At 41.5% G+C, this 17,870-nt stretch overlaps 4 protein-coding genes across 4 annotated transcripts; 3 read left to right on the forward strand and 1 right to left on the reverse strand.

Annotated features, from left to right (window-relative positions):
- Positions 1 to 3,646: 3,646 nt before the first annotated feature.
- Positions 3,647 to 8,878, reverse strand: LOC121592797 (general odorant-binding protein 70). Its single transcript, XM_041914596.1, has 4 exons — positions 8,523 to 8,878; positions 4,789 to 5,001; positions 4,488 to 4,680; positions 3,647 to 4,402 (listed from the first exon to the last, which is right to left on the reverse strand). The coding sequence occupies exons 1-4, from the start codon at positions 8,619 to 8,621 to the stop codon at positions 4,305 to 4,307; spliced, it is 603 nt and encodes a 200-aa protein (XP_041770530.1). The 5' UTR covers positions 8,622 to 8,878; the 3' UTR covers positions 3,647 to 4,304.
- Positions 8,879 to 10,808: 1,930 nt separating this feature from the next.
- Positions 10,809 to 11,438, forward strand: LOC121592801 (E3 ubiquitin-protein ligase TRAIP-like). The gene is made up of 2 exons (XM_041914600.1): positions 10,809 to 11,032; positions 11,097 to 11,438. Exons 1-2 carry the CDS (start codon positions 10,920 to 10,922, stop codon positions 11,428 to 11,430), a joined length of 447 nt encoding a protein of 148 aa, XP_041770534.1. The 5' UTR covers positions 10,809 to 10,919; the 3' UTR covers positions 11,431 to 11,438.
- Positions 11,439 to 11,808: 370 nt separating this feature from the next.
- Positions 11,809 to 12,874, forward strand: LOC121592800 (E3 ubiquitin-protein ligase TRAIP-like). The gene is made up of 2 exons (XM_041914599.1): positions 11,809 to 12,024; positions 12,102 to 12,874. Exons 1-2 carry the CDS (start codon positions 11,912 to 11,914, stop codon positions 12,463 to 12,465), a joined length of 477 nt encoding a protein of 158 aa, XP_041770533.1. The 5' UTR covers positions 11,809 to 11,911; the 3' UTR covers positions 12,466 to 12,874.
- A 1,440-nt stretch (positions 12,875 to 14,314) lies between these two features.
- On the forward strand, positions 14,315 to 15,510 carry LOC121592799 (E3 ubiquitin-protein ligase TRAIP-like). The gene is made up of 2 exons (XM_041914598.1): positions 14,315 to 14,530; positions 14,608 to 15,510. The coding sequence occupies exons 1-2, from the start codon at positions 14,418 to 14,420 to the stop codon at positions 14,969 to 14,971; spliced, it is 477 nt and encodes a 158-aa protein (XP_041770532.1). The 5' UTR covers positions 14,315 to 14,417; the 3' UTR covers positions 14,972 to 15,510.
- Positions 15,511 to 17,870: the final 2,360 nt, after the last annotated feature.

Here is a 17,870-nt window from a genome sequence, read left to right on the forward strand (position 1 = left end):
TGTTAAGATTCGGGCTCGCTGCTCGATATCAATCTTTATTTTTTTCTTGCGGCTGCTTTGACCATATGATCAAAATGTAGGGGAAAGAGACATGTGGTGAGGAACATTGTACAGGTCATGATTTTTGCATGAATGCGCTTTTTTTTTGCTTGCCTGTTAAGTGTGCCCGTTTGGGGATGACGAGCGGTGGGCACTGGTGTGTTTGTGTCTGTTTTCATTCATAAAATGTTTACCTTTATGCGCGTGCGGTCACTTCCACGTGAGGTTGTTGGTTAGTGATGATGGTTGGATTGGAAGTTGGAAAATGAACGGCTTTCTCGGAGTGAAATACACTTCACTTATTTGTGTATTTTGTATATCGATTTTAAAGCAATTTGTACTAACTTTTTCCTTATTTGAACATATTTACTTCTTAATATTAAGCTATTCAATAAATAAGTTATCAATTTTCTAGTCTATTTTGCAAGTTAGTTTCAAATTTCAACATTATTCAACGCTTCATACTATTTACATAAAACTTATATTACTGTTTGTTTGATTGTAAAGTAGTCATGTTTGTTGAAAAGTAGGTCAAAGTACATAATTAACATGCATACATTTAGTTGGGTTATTCTGCTACAACATCATATCACGAGCTTCGGATTCGGGAACATAGAGACACTTGCTTCGATGTCCATCTGCATCTGGACCACATTTGTAGTAAGGAATAACTATCTGCTAATAGACCATTACAAACAGAATAAACAACAGATTTGAGTTGTGAAGAATTGATCATTCTTCAGTAGTCCTGCATGTCCTACAAGCCCAAAATCCATTTCATATCGTAGTTAGGAATTAACTGTAAGAATTAATAACCCGATAGGTTCAATGACCAGTGTTGAGGGTTTTCTGCATTGAGAATCGATCTAATAAAATATCGGTCCGTACCGCTTATAGGGAGTTCCAGCGGGTCTGATACCGTAGATATTCCTCTTTTTTAACTGCTTGTCACGTTATGTTATAATTTGTGATATAGAAAAGTAAGGGTTAAATTTATAACCTCATGCCACAAAGAGTCCAGAAAGTATCTTAACTGTATTCAAAACCTTTTATTTCAAATACAAAAAAGTTTTTATTCGATCGCGTCAAAACGGCTCTTTATTTCTGTCAATTGAAATCCCAAAACACACATGAAATCATCGATCACAGCGCGTAATTTAACGCCACCGTTTTCGTCGTCATCGACACCGCGTAAAACCTGCTCCATACATATGATAAATAGAGGCACCCGACATGAAGAAGCGTCAAAACTCTACCCACCAGCCAAGAAAAGCCAGACCAGCCCGACTAAGATGATTCCTCTACTTCCATTGCTTGCCACCCCGCCATCCCGAGATACAAGTCAAGGGCAGCCATCATAATGAAGCGCTGGTGCGCTCATGGGCGGAATTTTTGCGTCTTCAATTGTTTCCACGCGATCACGATCGCGATCTTACCCTTTACGACAGCCCGCAGATCGGACGTGTACCCTGCGTTCTGAGCGGGTTCATGCTGCAAGAGATTCTGTGCAACATTGGTAGAAGATACAGAACCAGAAACCATGACCCACAGCACGAAGAGTGGCTTGCGTGCCGCCGCCACGTTCGGCATTGGATCTTTTCGTCGGATTGTCCGATTATTTTGGCAGGATTTCCTCCTTTTGGCGGTGGTTCGGGATTAAAATGATTGATAGCAGCAGTCAGTAGCCAAAAACGACAAGGCTCACGACACAGCCCTCCCTCCCTCAGTTTGGCAGGGCGACTGACCAAACAATGGTCCCCCGAAGACAGACGCGCGACTTTCGCAAGCGTTCGTACGCTCGGAAGCTAGTGATTTGACGTTGCTGTGGTTGGGCGTTAATTTTGGTTAGTTTTCCACCATCCGGATGGATGGAACCGTACGCGAGTTGCAGGCTATTGCTGGAGCTCGGTTTTGAGACACCGTGTAGCATTACTGTTTCTTTAGTGGCCATTTGGGAATGCCATGTCGAGCCCGCGGAAGGGCGGTGGTGGGCGTTACTTGTTATTAAAATCAGCTGATGATTTATGACTACGAACCGATCCTAGCATGAGATGCAACTGAGCCCCAACCGGACGTACCGGATGTGGGCGATGGAGATTAGGTACGGTGGGATATGGATACAGGGAGGAAGCGGCTAGTGCTAGGCATTCATGGAGGTCTTCAACGTACAACACGATTATTATGACAAAATTAGCGCCTGAAAGTGATAGAATCTTGTTGACACAGAATGATCATAAGTTAGGAGGCTTTTTGGTATGATCATAACGAAACATTGTTGTAAATATCAACAAGTCTTGCAAATAACTTTGAATTATTTTGATCAGTTCGTCAATTTCGTACAACAAGTAGATAAATCGTTGTTTTAATTCAAAGTTCTAATTAGAATTTTGCACTCCAATCACGTTTCTACGATTGAAATGATAACAGAGATAATACAAGAATAATTTACCCGTTCTCCAATGCTCACGTGCTGAAACAACGCACATATGTTAACGCGTGTTTTGCGGATTCAAACACATGAATATCACGAGCGCATGCGTGATCATTTGATATCAGCAACGGAATGAAATAAGGCTGATGAATTCGTATATTGTTTTTAATGTGCATAATAATTAAATCACATGGCGCATGTAATAATCGGATAGCATCTATCAATGAGCAATCTTTTCGTGTTTGCTTTTCTTAATTCGAAATTGCTTATATTTGAAGAATGAGTACACAGAGTTGGCATCAAATTTTTATATTCCTACATCATGTGTGATCTTTGTGTTTAAAAACTACATTTTTGTGTGATCAAGTTCTAAAATTGAAATTTATTTGTATGTTACGATTGTAGATGTTCTTAATTTCTGGAAAAGATTGTAAATGGCTGAGCCTCAACACCAAATTTGTATCATCTCCAACTAACTCGATGATGCTCTTTGCCGGAAGGATTTAATTGGATAATTTTCCTCCCTAACCAAGCATAAACCGATCACTATCTGGACGATCTTTCGCCGCGGTACAATGTCACATTTTACTACCAGCTTGCGAAACGCTGATCGCTACCATTCCCAACATTTAGACGCAGGCTTAGACATGGCTACACTGCACCAGTGGGTCTTACCATTGCCATCGTTCTTTCGGGCACTTTATTGGACGATGACAAATTGCTGACCATGTGCGGCTCTGTTCTACAACAACAACAACAGCGTGTGAACAATAGTGGTAACCGCCGAAATGCAATTATGTGTGTCGGATGTCGGATCGTAATCGGTTCAGCTCTTCGGGGTTCGGGTGTACCGGTTGTGTACCCGCATAGTGCACCGCAGTTCTTTGCCAGAGATTGTTTACTTAGCTGCGCGAGAATGGCGAGCGACCATTGTTCCATCAAGCCGCACGGACACGGCCCTGAACGGTGGCGGTTCTTGAGGAAGTGGTTTACTATGTGTGTAGTAAAATTGTGTTCCTTTCTTTCCTGTGTTGAAACAAGCATCTCGGGCTTTGGGTGAGTTTTAATGTCATCACAAAACAAAGGGAGCGGTGATGTGAGAAATAGAAACACAATTTTAATTGCAATTCTTAAATATAGATATTTTGAAAAAATACTAATTTTGGTAATGTTTACTGACTTATAATATTGTAGAAGATTATCTTCCCGAAGTTATTCCCTCAATTGATAAATAGTATCAACGCCCATTCATAATAAACATCCACCCATTCAACGGAATTTGCATGACCCGCTGCCCGCTTAACATGCTTCCTTATGCGTGGAACTGTCTATCTGATTTAACATTGTCTTGCCAGACCTGAGTGAGCTTCTGGGTCGTCTTAAGTCACAAGTTTATTAGCATATTTACGGGCCACTTGGCTGTGATGATCGTGTACTTCTGGTTGAAATACATCTGCTGTTTCCATTTTTCCCTCCAAAAGATGCTCAACAAACCCGGAAAATCATTAACGAGCACCTTTATCCGAGCAGACAACTCCGCTGTGACTGTTGTCTCGTGTACTTCCTGGTTATCTGAAGACCTTTTTCGGCGATACATTTGTGTCCGTTTTGTGTGGGTGTGTGTTTAGGTTTGAGTTAACTTATACATTTATTTTCCCATACAAACGACATAAAATCACATTTCTTTTCTTCCATTTTTTGTTCGATTCGATTAAATTACGTCTTAAAAATAGCACTAATCTACTGTCGTCTTGAGTTGGATGTCGCACAAGTGCAGGAAAAAAGTAATATCTCCCCATTTGTTGGTGTATCAAGCATTCGCGGTCATTCGCCTTTAATGATCGTCCTCCGTCTGGCCACTGCAGTAGTCCGTAATCATGTCCGAGATGCAGTCAAACACGTCGAACGCAACTTCGCACTGTTCAAAGTTTTCTAAAACATCAAAAAGATTTGGCAAGAAGCAGGATGATTTGTTAGCTTGCAGCTGATACTCTCCACAGCGCGAATTTTCTCTTACCAGCGGCATCGTTGCGTTTGATCTGATACTTCTTCGACGTACCCTTGAGACATCGATCAACGCCCCGGAGCGTGGCCATGAAGTAGCCCTGCTCATTCACACCGTCCGTGTACAGGCTGACCAGCCCGTCCAGCGTTGGCCAACCGTTTTTATCGATTGCATTGTTTTTCCGGTACACACACTGCATCAGACACTGTGAAAGGAGGAGAGTTTAAAATCAGAAAAAATCGATGAAAGCATTAATGGGGCTTTAAAAAAAAAAAAATGGTTCAATTTATATTATGTCACAAGCGACTCTTACGCCAGCAATCCATTTGTCCTCGTGCGAAACGATCGTTGGGTGGGAAAAGTCAAGCCCGCCCTCATCGCGCTTGCGGCGATCATGCCACTGCCCGTGCTCGGCGGTGAAAATTTTCAACGCATCCTCAATAAGGCTCGATTTGATCTCTTCCTGGCACTGGTGGATGACCATATCCACCTTCTTCGAGACGTTCGGTTTTGTTAGACAACGCTTCTGGAACAAAACGGGAAATAAATAAGATTGAAGTTATTTAGGTAAGACAGAACTTTAAATAAGACATATCACACAAATCCTTAAGTTAATGATATTATGCTTATTTCTTTTCTTACTACTTTTCATGTCTAACTAGTTTGTACAAATGATATTTATTAATGTTCGTAGGTTTCAAATCTATTTATATGTTGTATTCAGTTTTTACTGCTTAGTATTCCAAAACCGATCTGAAATATTAAACGAATTAGAGTATCAACCAGATAGGGTCATCCGAACCACAAAGATTAAGGCTTCGAGAACCATCTTCTGCAAGTTAAACCATATCCTGATATATGCTAATGATATAGGCATTGGTCTGCGGTCTCCTATGCAGCTGAAATCTACCTAGAGATCGAGGAGCCAACAGAGAATCTCAAAATTATACAGAAACCAGGAAAAGATCAAACTGATGGTGGCATCACTGACGGCTTTTCTAACGAATTCCGAATTAAATAGGAGGAGTAGTTCAAGATTTAATCCATCTCGGGTCAACACCATGAAAGCTGAGTTGCGCGAACGGATGCTGACTGCTAATCGGTCATTCCTGAAGTCTCAGTAAGCAGTTCAATTCAAACCGTAGGACCGTAATCGTTTTCCAATGCTCCTGCAGCAGACTGTTGTAGTCATTGGTGCAAGCAGATGCAGTTACTTCAGAGTGCCCATTGTAAATAACGCATCAGCTCATACAAGACGAAGCGTGAGCCATTGTAAAGACTGTCTTTACCCGTATACGATGAAGCTACCATGTATAATACCAACATGAACATGTATGACCATGTACAACATTAATAGTGATTATGAAGAAGCATCAACTAAAAACAACATTTCTCCAAAACTACTAACTACTGAACGTGCTTCAAACAAACGCATGACAGAAAGAAACAGACACGAGACGCGCACTACTACATAATAGCACCAACAACGATGTAAATGGTTGCGTGCAATCACTACCGGTTTATGATCACAACGCACCCAAGAGAAACCATGCATCTCTCCCGTGCATTTTTTGTACAAAAAAACAAGAGTTTCTCACACGGTTGACGCTTTCCTCCCTAGCAAAAAAACACACTCACAAAACTAGTTTTGCGCATTTTTTTTTCTACTACCAGTGCCAAGTCACACAGTGACAACGTACCATTTTCGCATATACATCTGCCTGTCACCGCTTCCTGCCCAGGGGAGCAACGAAACACGAACGAAACGAAACCTGTCTTACGCGATCGGTCCAAATGATGGATCTTTCCTTTGCGCTTTGGCGGTACGCGGACGATTAAGTAGGGGAGGTTTTGTCGAATTTCGCTATCCTCCAGTATCATATCGCAAAGCATCATACTCTCCGCATGATGTAATGTTGATTGTCCAACACAGTTCACGGTGGTTCCTATACGAGTAATGCATGATGTTGTGAATGTGCATTTTTTTGGACATTCGTTTTTGACTGTTGAATTGGTTGATTTTAGTTGGTAATCAACAAGACAATAAATTCAAACATCCACAGTGTCCTTCACAGTGGGGAGCAAAACCATGCGAAAGTAACCTTCAGCACAATGGGGAACACACCTTTACCATTTCACTATCATCTAAACCACTGGCACTGGTCAAGGTGAGTCGCTTCGTTGAACCACCGCCGCCGTGATCTACCGGTAAATGCAGCGGATCTAAAGACAGTGACGGTTCAACCGGTGCCAAGGTTGTTTCCAATATTTTCGAACCTAGTTGCCTAGGGTTAACTGTTGTGAAGGGGGATTTCGGCCAACGCTCAGGTAATCATAATAAAGATCGCACACATGTGCGCGGGCCTCACACGCGTGGTTTGCATAAATATACATACGCAAACGGGACGACCATTAGCAGCAGCAGCACCACCACCACACAGCGGGCAAAATAGGTGGCCCAGAAGATGCGTTAAGGGTTTACGGTTTACAGTGGTGGGGTGGTTGTAATGAACCAGCCAGTGGCACCGCCGCAGACGTAAGACCTTGCACGGTACGGCACAAGCGCCACATGCGGCAAACGCGATTGACTTTGAAAATAAAACGGTTCGCCAGCGGTAAACGGAAAATGTGTTACGACAGTAAAATTCGAGGAACCGTATCCGATTCCGTTTGCCGTTGCGATTAACGAATCCACTGGTGCTGGAAAATCGGTGGAGAAAGGAAAATCACGCAAGAAAGGTTGGAATCGGTCTGGGAATTGAGGTGGAAACCTTGTTAGGAAAGACTTTGCTTCTAGATAACATCTGTGATTTTGAGTGTTTAATAGTGATGTTATGAGATGTTTCAGAAAAAAATGGAAGAATAACGTTTCCAATAGATGGAAGATTACTTAAGCCAACAAGCCAACTTAAAGACAACATTTTAAAATTTTGTTAGTATTCGATTTTTTGTAAAAAAAAAATTCCACAGAACTTCCCTAGTGACATTTGTTCTAAATTTTTAACCATGATCTTGCCGAATGGTGCTCGAGATACCAAAAAATGTGGATTTGTGTGTGATAAACCGAGTAGAAAGTATCAAAATTTCGTTTGTCCACGCGAATGACCTTCTGGATGAAGATGCCGTCCTATTCGTTTTAGATTAAATTGCTTGAATATTTGGCGAAAAAAGAAGGTACATTTCGTATGGCGTTATTTGGTGAAAATTCGACTTTTTTTTACAATAAACTATACGACCAGTAATAAGCATAGGAAACGTTATTCCCCAAAGGATAGAGAAGAAAGCATCAAAAATACACTTCACAGTCGATTTTAAAGGGCTTGTTCTAAAAGTCCCTTAAACTGATGCGGTTTAAGGTAAATAGGCCGAAAACCCGATTTTAGAACTCGAAAATGTCAATTGGGTTGTGTGCACTTAGATATTGGACTAAAAAAGGAAACTAATAAACAATTATAGAAACTAAACAAGGGAAATCCTACACGACTTGAAAAATACATTATAAAAATTGGAAAAAAAAACAACAGAAAAACAAAAACCAATAAATGATCCATCAAGATAAAAAGAAAAGAGTATTATTATTGAAAACAATGCAAACAGCGCAATTAGCAGTACTTAAACATAATTATATATGCTACTTAGTAATTTAATAAAGAAAAGATAAGAGCAAAACATCACTGTAATATTTCGCCACAATAAAACCAACAAAATATCTCCTCAAGAAGAACCAATAATACAGATATAATACAAAAGACCCACGTTTAAGCTACTTCACACCCCGAACAGCATCAACAAATGACAATGAAAATGTCGTAAAATGCACCATACGCCCATATCAAAAAAAGAAAACCAAAAATCCACCAATTGTGCAATCTCTCGCTCTTTGCGACCTCGCGCACCCCGAAAAATATACACAACAACACACACTCGCGCGCGCACACGATGCATTACACATTACAACCGCCACGCAGTTGCATAATGGTGCCGCCGCACTGGCAGACGCAAAAGGAGGGTAAGAAAACGACCAAATAAAACACTTCGAACACTCACTTTCGGTGCATCGGCCCCGACCGGGTGCAACAGCATCAGGGCACTGCCGCAAGCAATGACGGCCACCGTCCTGGCCCACATGGAGTACTGCCGCCGCATCACTGCCGGTACGTTGAACTTTACCACACACTGCAGCACGGAACAGTTTTGGGCACTGTTGGCGTTTTCCACTGTTGACGTGCCCGCTGCAGGCGATTAAAATGGACAGAGTTCCAAAGGCGTTTTGGAGGAAAAAAAACACACACTTTCTCACTCTCTATTACTGTGCACTGCACTTTTACTGCAGATCACACACGATCAGCCGGGGGTAGAAGCACGCACCGGAGCGTCTTCGAGCAGGGTGAACCTTCCTGCGTGGACTCACGATTACGAATGGCACACCGGCGAACACATCCTGGCCAGCGTGCCAGTGCGACGGGTTAACAATTTCACTTTCAACCGTTAATCCCCACATACACACACACACATGCGTGTGTATGTGTGTCTTTTTTGGTGGTGGAGTACGCATTTGTGCACGGCTCGTCGTAACGCAGTCGGGTCGATTTGCTCTGAGGAGGCTTGTTTCTTTGCACCCACCCCATCGATCGTTCGCGATCGTATGGAGAAACAGCTATGGAGTGGTGGCAGCTGAAACAGCTGATCTGGCTAATTTGGAAGGTTGACTCAATAGTCCCGTATGGAGGGGGACGGGGGATGGCCAATGCAAAACGCACGACTAACAAGCACAGCGGCCGCGGGCCGGGGACGGAATGGTGAGGATCGAAGACAGCATCCCTCGGTGATGGGATGGGCTCATCTTTGTACAAATTAGGAAAGGTGGTTTGCAATTCTGCTCCACCAGAGAAGCCTTGGAGATGGAGAGCCTGACATGACAAACCCGTACGCAGCGCGATGCGCACGAGAAACGGTTGCGTTTGCGGTCGCGTACGCGCGTACGCCAGACGGTGCTGGGTTTGATTAGATATTGCGCGCAGTTGCAATTATTGGCGTTGTTTTATAACACCCAAGTGTGTGTGTATGTTAGTGGTGCTGAGGAAATCCTGAATATGGTTATTTTTAGCTTCTTCAGATCACAGATCGGGCGAAGAGTGGCGGGAATTCACTTTCTTCTTTTCCAAAAACGCGTACCTCAACGGTAGGACCAATTGAATGAAGTGCTTGGGTAAGTGAAAAGGTGTTTGAGACAGCGTAGGGGGCTAATTATTTGATATTGGTCAACCGTTAGGTAGGGTTTTTCAAACTACCATATTGCATGCATCTTGTGCAACGGATGGTGAGGATGGTTTTGTTGCATCAAGTGCGTACAAATTTGCAATCAGTGTATTTCCTTACAATTTCAATTTTAATTTAATAATGTTTTGAAATTGTTGATAAAATGGATAAAATGTTTTTTTTTTGTTTTTACAACAGTTTTATGAAATATCTTAATTGCATAATTCTTCTGATGTACAGTTTTAATATAATATAATCAAACTTATTGTAGTGCCATACAATATTCATTAAATATTTTGATTAACTCTTACAATGGCACTTTTTTGTAACAAATATGTTAAGAAACATTGAATCTTTGAAGAAAACTTTGTTGGAGGCGGACTTTTCAACACTTGATCGTTCAGACAATCCAGAAACCCTGAAGGGGTTTCCCTTACTGAAAACGTTGGAATTTAGGAGCCTTACCTTGGGTATGGGGATGTAACTAAACTCTTTAAATGGAGAAAACGATTGATGTAGGAAGGGCATAGCCCTATCCTGACTGTCGGAGTTGGTTTTATTTATACTCAAAAGATGTTATGGGTCTCGTTCATTCGGTTTTGGAATGTGTTTTTGTCCCAATTAAATTTTATTATGATATGAGGTGCAATTTATACATTTCCGATACAATGTGTGATGTCTGTCATTATGTGCCTATGCTGCGCTTTTAGTGTTTTTTTGCGAAAGTTCTGGAAAGTTTCAACTGTTCTAGCCTTAGAGCTGTTAAACGTCGTTTGACGTACCAATTTCGAATTTCCCACTGCGATAAGGCCTTAAAACTTACGCCTCATGCATGTGGAGATGCTATTATAATGACCACCACTGTAGCTAATCAGCTATAGCGAAAACTACAAAGCTAGAAGCGAAAGTACTCCAAGAATAATACAATCTTTCAACTTTGTTTACCCAACGATAAAGGCTGCCTACTTTTGAAGCCCATGGTTTTACTGCGAACACTACGATCCGCTCCGGAGAACCATGCTGATGTAACGATGCATTGACTTCTCAATGATTCATCAAGAGGAGAAGAGCGGACGGCTTGGCGATTCATCGCGTCTGTGATATCAATATCCATGAGTGTATTTTCGAGCAACACAGCTTAGAACGGATGTGTGATTTCAGATACAGTAAAGTCATACCCCTAATATGGAGCTGTCGTGTTCGGTTTGTTCGGAGCTTTATGTGCCTACCGTGCATGTGGTCATTACACCGTGCGGCCATATGTTTCATAACGATTGTATCCTGCCGTGGTTAGAACGGTGAAGGCTTGTGACAAATTGTGTGCGAAACGATGTGCTAAAATCGGTGCCCATTTGTTTACAGATCCAGAACGTGTCCGGATTGCCGAACAGAATGCAGTCCGTCAGGACTGATAAAAGTGCATTTCAATGTGACAGCACACCTTGAAAGGAACAATGCAATGCTGATGGAAAAGCTGGACAATATAACGTTGAAACTTGGTGAAGCATTAACAAAGATTGAACAAACGACAGACACGTGTAAGGAGAAGCAGGACAGGTTGAACGACACCTTACAAACACTACTGGATGAAATGCGAACGCAGAATATGGGGATTCGTGATCTGGAGCATAAGATGGATGAGTGTACAATGGGGCTGGGAGATTTTATGACATGTATGTTTGATGCTAAAGAGTAAAACTAAGATATCCAATGATTATTTAGATAAAATTATCAGCTGTACGTGTAATAGTGCAGCTTCTGCAACGATGTGCTTTTGTACTTATTTTTGATCATACTTCCTTTCATCCGATTCACGTTGCAAATATCAGCAAATATATATAGAAACACGAATCTGCCAGATCGTGTGGACATAGGATTAACAGTGATATGAAAATGAGAGATTTCGGCTACGCATTATCATTCGTTATCTACCAATGAGCAAACAAAGATAAGCAAACTTGCCGATAAGTAAAGTATAAAATCAAAGATATGTGTTATCGTCTCTTATCGATAAGTAAAACAATAAAATATCACACCAGGAAGAGTTACACTTCAGTACCTCAGTGAGACTCAGTGCTGCTCCATTCGCAACGATAGCTGTATATCGAGCATAAGTGTCTTGTTGCGCAAAACTAGTGGTGGAAGTTTGATTTCTTCATTTAACTTATACAACTAATATGGAGTTATCGTGTAGTGTTTGTTCTGAGCTATATGTTCCTGAGGCTCATGTCGTCAGTACACCATGTGGCCACATGTTTCATAACGATTGTATCCGGCAGTGGTTAGAACGGTGAAAACTTGAGCAAAATAGTATAATCGCACGATACGGCGTACCATAATCTGGACCTTTCTTTGATGTTTTTACAGATCCGAAACATGCCCCGATTGTCGAGCTGCATGCATTTCAACAAAGCTGATTAAAATGCATTTCAATGTGACAGCTTATCTTGCACGTCCCACTAGCCAAAGGAATAATGCCGATGCAGTGCCGATGGAATCGCTGATGGACAACATTACAATTAAACTTAGTGAACTGGAAGACGCATTAAGAAGAATTGAACAAAAGACAGAACTAAGTAATGAGAAGCAAGACGTGTTGAGTGTCACTGTACACGGTTTAGCGGATGAAATACGAATGCAAAATACGGTTATTCATGATCTCGAGAATAAGATGGATTTGTGTACAGTGGTGCTGGGAGACTTTCTGACCAATATACTTGACTCTTCCTAGCATAGTTAGGTTGTGAAAACTTTTTTAACGATAAAAACAAACAATGTGTGTACTGTTTTGGTTCATCTTATCTTTTCGATCCTATTAAATTCGCGGTAAAACAAATTTTTGTTTTTCCTTTTCGAAGGGAAAAATAACACAAATTTATCATTATACGCAGTCGAATTCAAAACAGGCATCAAACCACTCTCAATATTGAATCCTAACCCAACCAGATAAGGAAATTCCTAGAAGATGATAACAAAAATACCAATGAATGGGACTTTGTATAGACTATTTCACGGTTCCACTGAATTTAGATATTAAGAAGTTTTTAGATTTTTTCGTTTTACCTGCTAAAATACCGTTCTTAATCTGTTTCTCGCTAGGGGCTCGATTCCGAGAACCATTGACTGAAATAATTTCTTGAACCGACGATTTTATAGGTAAAGCTCGAATGCTTAGGTTCAATAGCTGCAACGATTCGAGTGGGGGTAAGGCACTCCGACCCGTTGGCGATCCCAAGCGCCACAGATTAAGCTTAAACGACTGGAAAATTGAATATCCATAGGAAAAAAATGAAAGCTTCACAGCTTCATTGGTTTGATCAATAGATGGCGTATTACAACTCATCATTATATTGCTATCCTTTTCTTGCAATGTGTTTCGACAAGTTTCATCTTATAATGACCTATATAGCCTTATAACTTTCTGAGCAAAAATCTATATGAATGGTCGTGTGGTCAGATACGTGGGTATCAACACCAACAACCATTACTCAAATCTCACTTGCTTCAGTACTGGTGGTTTTCGTTGGAGTTTAGTATTTAAACCAAGATCTATTAAGGAGAACAGGTCGAAGCACTTAGAGTAAATTGACAGAAAGCCATGGGAAAATTTTGACAGTTAAAGTGAACATTGTTTATGTTTAGCGATGGACGTTGCTATGGAGTGAATGAGAGTTTAGTTCAGCTTTTTACATTCAATTCCTGTTAGAATATTTGAAGAATTAGAATCCAATTAGAATATTACATGACTAAATGACTAAATAAATGACTAAAAGTAAATGACGGTATGCATATTGTACCAGCGTGTGTCGATTGGATGTTTCATTTTACTCTCAGTGTTCAATTGAAAGTAAAAAGGACTTCTTTAACCCAGTTGAACATGTTAAATATTTCGTTTTTCCAGCAGGACTATTGCAGACGGTAGTGGTTTGTGGTCACGGAATGGCAAACAATGAAAAAGGTTATCAATGTTTCTGAATACAGAGTAGACTGCAATTACTTCTCCTTTATTCTCCAGAAGTGATTGACCCCAAGAAATTTAACCAATATAACCTTCCTAATAGTAAATTCGTCCACTTTTGTGCGTTAACTATTAGCCGTTTGTTTGTAAACACTTTTTCATGAAACTGTCAAAAGCGAGTTGAAAATGGCAACCTAGCAACGGGCTTTGCATCGACCTGTTCTCCTTAATAGATCTTGATTTAAACAATCGTATCGCCGTTCTAGTTCTAGCGATGCATAACTTCAATGCGAAACCATACAACAGTACAGAGGAAATGAGAAAGCTCTCCTCCAAGCGAGGAAGCTCCACAGGTTGGGTATCCCACAAACAGATGGCGCCACCAGCTTTTTTGCTATTTTTAGAATGCATGAGTCGTTTGCCGTCTGCTAAACGAAGTCTTTCTATATTCCGTTTAGGTAGAGAATTTGAGACGTTTAGAAGCCGTTTAGTGGTCGTTTAGTGGATTTGTGGCACTTGGGGTATAAAATCAAAGATATGTGTTATCGTCTCTTATCGATAAGTAAAACAATAAAATATCACACCAGGAAGAGTTACACTTCAGTACCTCAGTGAGACTCAGTGCTGCTCCATTCGCAACGATAGCTGTATATCGAGCATAAGTGTCTTGTTGCGCAAAACTAGTGGTGGAAGTTTGATTTCTTCATTTAACTTATACAACTAATATGGAGTTATCGTGTAGTGTTTGTTCTGAGCTATATGTTCCTGAGGCTCATGTCGTCAGTACACCATGTGGCCACATGTTTCATAACGATTGTATCCGGCAGTGGTTAGAACGGTGAAAACTTGAGCAAAATAGTATAATCGCACGATACGGCGTACCATAATCTGGACCTTTCTTTGATGTTTTTACAGATCCGAAACATGCCCCGATTGTCGAGCTGCATGCATTTCAACAAAGCTGATTAAAATGCATTTCAATGTGACAGCTTATCTTGCACGTCCCACTAGCCAAAGGAATAATGCCGATGCAGTGCCGATGGAATCGCTGATGGACAACATTACAATTAAACTTAGTGAACTGGAAGACGCATTAAGAAGAATTGAACAAAAGACAGAACTAAGTAATGAGAAGCAAGACGTGTTGAGTGTCACTGTACACGGTTTAGCGGATGAAATACGAATGCAAAATACGGTTATTCATGATCTCGAGAATAAGATGGATTTGTGTACAGTGGTGCTGGGAGACTTTCTGACCAATACACTTGACTCTTCCTAGCATAGTTAGGTTGTGAAAACTTTTTTAACGATAAAAACAAACAATGTGTGTACTGTTTTGGTTCATCTTATCTTTTCGATCCTATTAAATTCGCGGTAAAACAAATTTTTGTTTTTCCTTTTCGAAGGGAAAAATAACACAAATTTATCGTTATACGCAGTCGAATTCAAAACAGGCATCAAACCACTCTCAATATTGAATCCTAACCCAACCAGATAAGGAAATTCCTAGAAGATGATAACAAAAATACCAATGAATGGGACTTTGTATAGACTATTTCACGGTTCCACTGAATTTAGATATTAGGAAGTTTTTAGATTTTTTCGTTTTACCTGCTAAAATACCGTTCTTAATCTGTTTCTCGCTAGGGGCTCGATTCCGAGAACCATTGACTGAAATAATTTCTTGAACCGACGATGAACTCGACTGCTTAGGTTCAATAGCTGCAACGATTCGAGTGGGGGTAAGGCACTCCGACCCGTTGGCGATGTTAGCTTTCCAAGTGCCACAAATCCATTAAACGACCACTAAACGGGTTCTAAACGACACAAACTTTCAACCTAAACGGAATATAGAAATACTTCGTTTAGCAGACGGCAAACGACTCTTGCATTCTAAAAATAGCAAAAAGTTGGCGGGGCCATCTGTTGGTGTAATACCTAACCAGTGGAGCTTCTTCGCTTGGAGGAGAGCTTTCTCATTTCCTCTGTATTGTTGTATGGTTTCGCATTGAAGTAATGCGTCGCTAGAACTAGAACGGCGATACGATTGTTTAAATACTAAACTCTAATGTAAACCACCAGCACTGAATCAAGTGAGATTTGAGTGATGGTCATTGCTGCCGATATCCACGTATCTGACCACACGACCATTCATATAGGTTTTTGCTCGGAAAGTTAGAAGGGTATAAATGCCATGATTAGATGATGAAGTTAGGCCGAAACACATTGCAAGAAAAGGGCAGCAATATGTAGTAATATGCCATCTATTGTACAAACCAATGAAGTTATGGAGCTTTCATTTTTCTCTATGTATATTTGATTTTCCAGTCGTTTCAGCTTAATCTGTGGTGCTTGGGACTCCAACTCGAACTCTCGGCACCAATGGGTCGGAGTCATGCATTTAACAATTTAGTAACATTTGACTGTTATAATGTAAGCGATGGTCCAAACGGAATATTTTTTGCGTAATAAATATTCGTATGCTTATAGCACTAATGAGCCTGATTTAATGTTTAAAATAATCCAAAACGATGAGTTAAAGCAAATATCAAATAAAAATTGCTTTCGAGTTGTTTCGCGGCTGCAATGAATAAAAAATCGAGCAGTTATTCCACATGCACGTGTAACAGACACTTTAGCACCCGAGTCCGCATGCTTTACAACGACTTTGCAGAAACAAACCACACCGTATACACGCGCTGACAGCGCCCGCTTTCAAAAGACGGGAAAAGCAAGAAGAAAACGTGCAACTGTCACTTTCCGCGTAAAAGAATCAGAAGTTTTGTGCGTGCGTGCGTGTGAGGTAAAGAAAAAGTTCCCTCTGCAACTAACTAGACCACACTTTTACGTTAATTCTGCAAGTATATTTAGATTGTTAGGCTACTAATCGATGTTGAAAAAGTTACCCATTTTACACGGTGCGTGTGTGCGTGTGGCTGATTTGGTTTTGCTGCAAAACTGTGGTCGAAACTCCTCGGTCCCATTATGTAATGGAAAGCTGGTGCCGGAAAAGGATAATCGGCTGCAAAACCATGTGTCCTTGTCCCTGCGGCTGTATGCACCAGATTTGGGAAACGAAGAGGTAGTAGTAACGCTGTGTGCGTGCATGTACTGTACGCGCAGTGCAGTGCAGAATGTGGGCCAGTGTCGCAGCGCCGCGTGTGTTGCACCGTGTGGGTAACGAAGGCCCCGCCTGTGGTGCAATTGATTCACATTTCACCGGCTGATGAAACCGTGGCTTCGTGGCAAACACGGCCGACGACTTCCCCACTCCACCCCCGTGTAGAGCAATCGAGAACAAAACGAACGTGCACACACACCTGTACCTGTGGTGCGCCTTTCACTCTTCACTGCATGTATGGAGTGTGGTAGTGTGTGTGCGTGTGTGTACGCCGGGTGGAAAGGAGTTCCCCCCCGGGATTTGATGTGGTTTTTGCTGGAAGCGCAAGGAAATGGGCCAGCCAAGCACGTGTGTGAAGGTGTTTGCATGTGTAAGCAGTGTGCCAACATTTACCTTAGGGAGAAGTGGGTGAAACATCCGGCACGGACAAGAAAACGAAGTTTCCTCTCCTTCGTTGTGTAACGTGTCAATTTTCTATTGTGCTATTAGGCAAGCTATTTTATTCCTTTTCTTTTTGCAGATTAATATGGGCCGATCGGTTTGCTTGAGGAAGAAAGATTTTGTGTTTTGAAAAGCGTTATGGCGCATCACGGCTAGCGGCAGCCCAAAAATAAAACGCACCTCTTCTAAACAACAGCCCGAATGATGGGTCGATTGATTAATGAGGTCAAAAGAGTCCCTCGTTTTGTGATTATCATGACACACACACACCCGCGAGACGAGCCTCCGGGGGAAATGAAAGTGGCGGAACGGACTTGTTTCGGGCACAGAGTTCAGCTGATAAGAGCGGGACGGTTCTGTCGGCACGGTAGCAGGTGTTTGAGGGGCGGGAGCCATGAGCTCGATTGTTTAATGCACGCCCTTTCATCTCCTATCAAAACACATTCGCGCACACATGGGGGGGCCTGTTGCACTGTGAGCTTGGTACGGGCTCTGCCAGCTCAAACCGGATCGGTGAGCACATAACATTGTTAAGGGCGAGTGGGAAACCAACCCCCTCCGAGCAGCGGAGAAGATTTACTGGTGGCCCGTCAAGGTGTTAATTTTATAAGGACGA

Source organism: Anopheles merus, chromosome 2L (genome assembly GCF_017562075.2).
Source record: "Anopheles merus strain MAF chromosome 2L, AmerM5.1, whole genome shotgun sequence".
Classification (NCBI taxonomy): Eukaryota; Metazoa; Arthropoda; class Insecta; order Diptera; family Culicidae; genus Anopheles; species Anopheles merus.

Bases quoted from the DNA above. Each gene is read 5' to 3' on its own strand.
- LOC121592797 (XM_041914596.1), bottom strand. From the start codon at position 8,621: ATGCGGCGGCAGTACTCCATGTGGGCCAGGACGGTGGCCGTCATTGCT. The intron at 5,002-8,522 runs GTGAGTGTTCGA...GTTTTGTTCCAG, and splicing joins TCGGGGCCGATGCACCGAAA to AAGCGTTGTCTAACAAAACC. The intron at 4,681-4,788 runs GTAAGAGTCGCT...CTCCTTTCACAG, and splicing joins AGGACAAATGGATTGCTGGC to TGTCTGATGCAGTGTGTGTA.
- LOC121592801 (XM_041914600.1), top strand. From the start codon at position 10,920: ATGGAGCTGTCGTGTTCGGTTTGTTCGGAGCTTTATGTGCCTACCGTG. The intron at 11,033-11,096 runs GTGAAGGCTTGT...ATTTGTTTACAG, and splicing joins ATCCTGCCGTGGTTAGAACG to ATCCAGAACGTGTCCGGATT.
- LOC121592800 (XM_041914599.1), top strand. From the start codon at position 11,912: ATGGAGTTATCGTGTAGTGTTTGTTCTGAGCTATATGTTCCTGAGGCT. The intron at 12,025-12,101 runs GTGAAAACTTGA...ATGTTTTTACAG, and splicing joins ATCCGGCAGTGGTTAGAACG to ATCCGAAACATGCCCCGATT.
- LOC121592799 (XM_041914598.1), top strand. From the start codon at position 14,418: ATGGAGTTATCGTGTAGTGTTTGTTCTGAGCTATATGTTCCTGAGGCT. The intron at 14,531-14,607 runs GTGAAAACTTGA...ATGTTTTTACAG, and splicing joins ATCCGGCAGTGGTTAGAACG to ATCCGAAACATGCCCCGATT.